Below are 7,696 nucleotides of genomic sequence, written 5' to 3' on the forward strand. Positions count from 1 at the left end.
CATTATTATACTGTACAACAATTGGAGTGCTTGTGGGAAATGAAAGTACAAATTGTGTCACGGTCCGCATAAGTCTTTTAAGTTTTCACTAACACAGATCACACCATGGTTAGAATGAATATATGTTTATTGATAAGTGAGTGTGGTGCGATTGCTCGGAGACTCTTCTAGTACAAGGCACGGCCGTGTCCGGAACCAGGATTGCTTGGAGACTCGTCTAGTACGCGGCACGGCCGTGTCAGGAACCAGGATCCCGGGGTTGAGACTCTGAGTGGGGGTACGTCTCTGGGCGTAGCCTGCTAGGTCCTGCGCCCGGGCGTAGCCTGCTAGGTCCTGCGCCCGGGGTGAAGACCGCATCCTGGGTGGGAGCCCGCTGGGCTCGGTGTCCCAGGATAACGTACGATCTCCACCTACCCCCCCTGGTTCCTGTGTTCAGAGGACAGAGAAGCAAGATTAGGCATGTGCAAAACATATCTTTAACAGTCGGCGGGAGGAAACCGGAGTGCCCGGGGAAAACCCGCGCAGCACGGGGAGAAACATGCAAACTCCGCTCGTGCTGCCTGTAACGAGATGTGAACTAAGGGGTGTGGAGGGGGGGGGGTCGTGAAGACATGACAAACGGGAGAGAAGTGGTATGACAGTGAGTGTATATAGGCTACAGGTGATTGAGCTGATAGAAAGCCGGTGTGGCTCGGTGATTGGATTGGAGGAGCGCAGGTGAATGGATGGATTAGAGTAGGTGGTGAGATAGACGCGGACATGGTGTGATCTTGTGTTCCTGAACCTCAGTTATCAAGCTAACTCCATTTCACTAACACAGATCACACCATGGTTAGAATGAATATATGTTTATTGATAAGTGAGTGTGGTGCGATTGCTCGGAGACTCTTCTAGTACAAGGCACGGCCGTGTCCGGAACCAGGATTGCTTGGAGACTCGTCTAGTACGCGGCACGGCCGTGTCAGGAACCAGGATCCCGGGGTTGAGACTCTGAGTGGGGGTACGTCTCTGGGCGTAGCCTGCTAGGTCCTGCGCCCGGGCGTAGCCTGCTAGGTCCTGCGCCCGGGGTGAAGACCGCATCCTGGGTGGGAGCCCGCTGGGCTCGGTGTCCCAGGATAACGTACGATCTCCACCTACCCCCAAAAGAGCCCCAACACAGCGGGAGCTGGCTCGTCGGATATCGTCGAGGTCGTCGTGGATGAAGATCGCATCCCGGGAGGGAGCCCGCTGGGCTCGGTGTCCCAAGATAACGGACGATCTCGGTCCACCCTCAGCGAGCTTCAACACAGCAGGAGATGGCTCATCGGATGTCGTTGAGGTCTTCTTCTTTCTCTCTCTTGTCAGGAACCAGGAACCCAGGGGTTGAGACTGAGTGGGGGTTACGTCTCTGGGCGTAGCCTGCTAGGTCCTGCGCCCGGGATGAAGACCGCATCCTGGGTGGGAGCCCGCTGGGCTCGGTGTCCCAGGATAACTTACGATCTCCACCTACCCCCAAAAGAGTCTCAACACGGCGGGAGCTGGCTCGTCAGATGTCATCGAGGTCGTCGTGGATGAAGATCGCATCCTGGGAGGGAGCCCGCTGGGCTCGGTGTCCCGAGATAACGAACGATCTCCATCCACCTCCAGCGAGCTTCGACACAGCAGGAGATGGGCTCGTCGGATGTCGTCGGGGTCATCGCGGATGTAGCTGTGGTATGCTTGGGAGGACCTTCGTTTTTACGGAGTCCTTTCGGGAGCATGGTGAGGGGGTGGTTTGTGATGTAAAGCGAAGTGCGGTTGAACTTCTCAGCCGGGAGGGAAGCCTGAAAGGTGACGGAGTCATTTGGCGTGGGTGGTGGGGCCATGGGGGCAAGCGACCCTGGAGTGGGCGCCGCCGCAGAAAGAGCATGTGTGGAGGAACCGGCAGCCGGACGCGCTGCAGCCCCTATTCTCTCTCTTTTTTCCTTTTCTTCTTCTCTCTCTCTTTCCTATCTTTTCTTCTCTTCTTTTCTCCTTTTGCTTTTCTCCAGCGGCCCAAGGTTTGGACCGAGTGTTCTGAGAGGCCCTAGCGTCTCTGGGCGGAGCTCCCGTGGCTCTGCAACCCAGGATGAAGACTGCGTCTCTGGGCGGAGCTCCCGTGGCTCTGCAACCCAGGATGAGGACTGTGTCTCTGGGCGGAGCTCCCGTAGCTCTGCAAACCCAGGATGAGGACTGTGTCTCTGGGCGGAGCTCCCGTAGCTCTGCAACCCAGGATGAAGACTGCGTCTCTGGGCGGAGCTCCCGTGGCTCTGCGACCCAGGATGAGGACTGCGTCTCTGGGCGGAGCTCCCGTAGCTCTGCAACCCAGGATGAGGACTGTGTCTCTGGGCGGAGCTCCCGTAGCTCTGCAACCCAGGATGAGGACTGTGTCTCTGGGCGGAGCTCCCGTAGCTCTGCAACCCCGGATGAGGACTGTTTCTCTGGGCGGAGCTCCCGTAGCTCTGCAACCCAGGATGAAGACTGCGGCTCTGGGCGGAGCTCCCGTGGCTCTGCAACCCAGGATGAGGACTGTGTCTCTGGGCGGAGCTCCCGTAGCTCTGCAACCCCGGATGAGGACTGCGTCTCTGGGCGTGGCTCTGCACCCCAGGATGAGGACTGTGTCTCTGGGCGGAGCTCCCGTAGCTCTGCAACCCGGGATGAGGACTGCGGCTCTGGGCGGAGCTCCCGTGGCTCTGCAACCCGGGATGGAACTGAGAAGGGGGGGGGGGGGGGGGAGCAAACAAGTAAAACCAACATTGGGGTGCTGGGGAAGGGGAAAGGGGGGGGTTGGGGGAGGGGGTGGGAGGGCATCGAGAGGGGGTAGAATAGTGGGAATGTTGCGGTGGGCTGCCGAGGCGGGTGGCTGCGCTGGCAACTGGAGGGGGGGGGGGAGACGGGCCGCTGGCGCTGAAGGAAGAGACTTCGAGGGGAGTGGAGAGGGGAGGGGCAGACAAGGGAAAACCAACATTGGGGTGCTGGGGAAGGGGTAGGAGGGGGGGGGGTATCCGATAGGGGAAGAACAGGAGGAAAGGGGATGACGCCAGTGGCCGCGGAGGCCGTGGCGGAAAGAGGGGCCGCGGAGGCCACGGAGGGAAGGGGCAAGCCGCGGAGGCAGAAGGAAGAGGCTGAGCGGGGAGGGAGGGGTGGGATGCGTGTGCGTGGGGACCCGGGAGAGCGGGTGGTGGACAGAGAGAGGCAAGAAAGGTAGACAATGCATTGTAAACTACATTTTGGTGGGGAAGGGGAGGGGGAGGGAAGGGGGAGGTTGGGGGAGGGGGTGGGAGGGCATCGAGGGGGGGTAGAAAAGTAGGAATGTTGCGGTAGGCCGCCCTCGCTGAGGTGGGCAGCTTCGCTGGCAACGGAGGGGGGGACAAACAGGCCGCTGGCGCTGAAGGAAGAGACTGCGAGGGGAGGGGAGAAGAGGATGCGTGTGCGCGGGTGTCTATGGGTGCGCCCCCGCCGCGCTGCGGCTGGAGGGCGGAAAGGAGGTTGAAAAGGAGGAGGGAAGGGGAGGCTGCGACCGAGGTGACGTTTAGCCTGCTGGCTGTGTGCACGGTGGCGTGAGCCTAAAGAGAAGGGAGGGGGGAGGGAAGGGGAGGCTGTGGCCGTGGTGGCGTGAGTCTGGTGGCTGTGGCCACGGTGCCCTGAGCCTGAAGGGAAGGGAGGGGGGAGGGAAGGGGAGGCTGTGGCCGTGGTGGCGTGAGTCTGGTGGCTGTGGCCACGGTGCCCTGAGCCTGAAGGGAAGGGAGGGGGGAGGGAAGGGAAGGGGAGGCTGCTACCGAGGTGACGTTTAGCCTGCTGGCTGTGTGCACGGTGGCGTGAGCCTAAAGAGAAGGGAGGGGGGAGGGAAGGGGAGGCTGTGGCCGTGGTGGCGTGAGTCTGGTGGCTGTGGCCACGGTGCCCTGAGCCTGAAGGGAAGGGAGGGGGGAGGGAAGGGGAGGCTGTGGCCGTGGTGGCGTGAGTCTGGTGGCTGTGGCCACGGTGCCCTGAGCCTGAAGGGAAGGGAGGGGGGAGGGAAGGGGAGGCTGTGGCCGTGGTGGCGTGAGTCTGCTGGCTGTGGCCACGGTGCCATGAGCTTGATGGGAGGGGAGGGGGGGGAAGGGGAGGCTGTGGCCGCGGTGGCGTGAGCCTGCTGGAATGGGAGGGGAGGCGGGAACGATGCCTGGGCCCGACGGGGGCAGCAGCGGCGTGATCCGAAGCGAGCTGGGCAGACCCGGGTCCGTGTGCTGGCGGGGCCCCGGTGCCAAGGCTGAAGGCGGAGGATGGGAGGGGAGGGGGGGAAGCGTGTGCGCTGAGCTAATGTTGTTTTGGGATGAACTGTCCCTTTAACGGTCTTGTTTTCTTAGGGAGTACTTAGTAGCAGTAGTAGCAGTACTGTAGCAGTACTGTATTAGTAGTAGCGGCAGTAGTGACTGTTGTGATGCATGGCACCGGACTGTTGTTGTGGTGCGCGGCACCAGACTGTTGTCGGCACTACAGCAGCAACGGCATCTAGCAGTAGTAGCCTAGTAAGTAGCCACGTCTAGTAGTAGCCGTGGTAAAAGTGGTAGTAGTCGGAGCGGCTAGTGGTAGCAGTCGTAGTAGCTGTAATCGGGAAAGTGACATGACGTCGCTTCGTAGTAGTGGCAGCAGCAGCAAGTGGGATGAGAGGCTGTTGCTTAGTGAGGTAAACATTGGCACTGTTCACCCCTCATACAGGTAGTAGTGTTGATTCAGTAAATGCATGGTTTGGAGTTGCTGCAGTCAATGGTAATCGCGTGAGATGCGATGTCAATATACTGTAAGTCACATCAGATAGTATAGGAAGAGTTTCAGGAAAGCTAAACTTGAATGAAAAACAGAAGAGGTACACCTGGCCGTGAATGCGATGGGTGTGCGCCAAGGAGGGTCAGCTGGAGCCTGGAGGTGAGCGACGGTCCAGTCGGAGATGGTGGTTGGCCATGGAGTGGCCTCGGCATTGCTGTGGCTCGAGCTGGGCTGGAACGTGTCGGCGCGGGGCGCGCGTGGAGGACACGGCTGTCGTGTCGCCTGAGGATCTCCGATGACGGCAGCGGTGTAGAGGGCGGTGTCTGGCTGGAACTGGATGGCGAAGATTTGACGCCCGGGCGAGGGACATACAACGGCGCGTGCCAGCTGAGTTTTCTTTTTTAACTATTTTAATGAACTGTTCGCTTGAGTTGAAATGGGTCGGGACGAACGAGTGCGTCTTGAACAAGCAGTCGTGAAGACATGACAAACGGGAGAGAAGTGGTATGACAGTGAGTGTATATAGGCTACAGGTGATTGAGCTGATAGAAAGCCGGTGTGGCTCGGTGATTGGATTGGAGGAGCGCAGGTGAATGGATGGATTAGAGTAGGTGGTGAGATAGACGCGGACATGGTGTGATCTTGTGTTCCTGAACCTCAGTTATCAAGCTAACTCCATATAAAAGACCTGACTGTGTGTATGCTGGAAAGGCTGAGAGAGAGACAGAGAGAGAGAGAGAGAGAGAGAAAGAGAGGCAGCCGCTGTCCATGCCTGTGGTGCTGAACTCACGTCAGCATGTATAGAGCCATGTTACAGGCTGCTGTTGTTGTGTCTGTCAGCTCTGTCTGTGGCTGGTAACATATTACAGTAATGCTATTTTCCCCCAAAATTTCATCTTCAGTAATAATAGCTCATTTGAATATTCTAATGCATAAGCCAAACCCCCTTGTAATAGCCTCACTCATGTCATGTGTCACTCAATAGGGGATCCACTTTTGTTATATAGTTCTATATGTGTCTATGTTTCTGAGGGATAACATTCAATTACGGTAGCCTATTACACTAGGCTATATTAAAAAATAAAAGAATAATAATTTCTTGTATTAGCGCGCTTTCAAAAGAGCAATAAGCCGTTGCGCCTGTCCGCTGTGTGGCTCGTCATGGGAGGACCTATATTGGCGTATTGGACCAATCAGGACGAGTGGAGCACTTGTCACGGCTAAATCAAAGTAGTTGTAAAGCGCGTGTATGACTGAGCTGCCTGCGGGAGGAAAGAAGCGACGCACCGGAGAGAAGTGGACGAACCCGCTGCCGAGAGATTGTTTCGTCTGCCGGATATTTTCCAAACTGGATGCTGCTATTAAAATATGACTTGGCTGTCACAACTATCCTACCTCTATGGATGAGAGATTATATAGCTTCATTTAAACCTCTATCCGCATTTTTTTTCACGGCCACTCCTCTGTCGCTATGGACATATCATCACTTTGCTTCAGTTTCTGCTATTGAACGAGTGTTTTCTGAACCGAGATGACGGAAATCAGCGAGGAGAATGAACCTCAAAACCGGGACCTCCAGCGACCACAGGCGACCGTGCCAAGTCAGCCCGAATCCAAGGTAAAAACACACCTGACCTGAAAGAAGCGAGCTTTTACTAGCCTAGATCTATATTTCCCCGTTAAAACCCCCATTAGAACAGATAGAAAGTCTATGGTGTTACTGTTTTGACAGTTGGAGTGTTGCTGGTCACAAAAAGTTTGTCAAATTAATTCATTTTTCCCCACTGTGAATGTGATGTGAGAAACATAGGCTTTGTAAATACTAATAGCCTATTTATCGAATTAAATTCCAGTCAATTCAACTTTATTCCTACCCCCCTGTATACAATTCTGTGTTGGTGGCTGCCTTACATAACAGCCCTATAAGCCTTTATAATTCTTGTTAACCACTCTGACCTGAGAGTAAGAGGGCAGAGATTACACAGAGTTACACAGAGGTGTGTGTGTGTGTGTGTGTGTGTGTGTGTGTGTGTGTGTGTGTGTGTGTGTGTGTGTGTGTGTGTGTGTGTGTGTGTGTGTGTGTGTGTGTGTGTGTGTGTGTGTGTGTTGTGTTGTGTTGTGTTGTGCCATGTGTACACAAGCTGTTTTCACAAACTTCCCTACAGCATGGGGTAAATCCAGGCAAAGGTCATCACCCCTTATTGGTTTTCCATTGTCAAATCTATACCAATCACAAAGGAGGCTGCTTCTCCTCCAAGGATTTCAGAGAGACAGTTCAGATGTGGATTGTGTAAAGGGGTATTGCAACTCAATATCATGGAGATGCCTTTAATACTGTATAGGCTACATTCAGGGAAGGACTGGCAGCATCCCAGCAGAGGAGTCATTAGCCTGGGCCCCTGGGTGGCTGCTCCCCTCTCACAAACCAATGGGGCCCCTACAAAAGGGTGAACATGGTAGAGGTGTATGATAACCTCACTCTGTCAGTGATCAATAAAGGATAGACTTGTCATCATTGGGTATTGATCTTTATTAGCACTTCTCCCATGCAAGCCTCTCCATAAAAACAAATATGGAGGAGCAGTAAGACCTGGGACATCACGTTCTCCACCGATTGCTCCATAAAATCACGTGCATCACAGATGTATCTTTTCAACACTTTCACACGAGCGTCTGCACAGATTTATCTTTTCAACACTTTCACACGAGCGTCTGCACAACACCAAATGATGTTTTTGCTGCTCTTGTTGGTCATAGCCACACAGCCCTGAAACAAGCCGTTATTTGTATACGTCTATGGGCCCGCACAATGGAGTGTGGCGTGTTGGGCTGCTGCGTGAATTTACGAGCCAATCAACGAGCAGATGTTTGCTGCGTCTAGCTCAGTCTAGCTTGGGGCTGGGTCATAATTCACACGGACGTCCAGACAAAACAGACGGGGGAGGAAACAAAC

The 7,696-nt window shown here is 55.3% G+C and overlaps 1 protein-coding gene across 1 annotated transcript in view; it reads left to right on the plus strand.

Moving 5' to 3' along the window:
- Nucleotides 1-6,274: 6,274 nt before the first annotated feature.
- Nucleotides 6,275-7,696, plus strand: part of LOC310774963 (SH3 and cysteine-rich domain-containing protein 2-like) — a gene marked incomplete at both ends in the record, with an annotated part of 41,565 nt that continues 40,143 nt past the window's right edge. Inside the window, one exon of the mRNA XM_083635052.1 lies at nt 6,275-6,361. Coding sequence (XP_083491178.1) covers nt 6,275-6,361 — 87 coding nt within the window. The remainder of the gene's footprint in view (nt 6,362-7,696) is intronic.

Source organism: Poromitra crassiceps (assembly GCF_964638095.1).
Source record: "Poromitra crassiceps genome assembly, chromosome: 4".
NCBI classification, from domain to species: Eukaryota; Metazoa; Chordata; class Actinopteri; order Beryciformes; family Melamphaidae; genus Poromitra; species Poromitra crassiceps.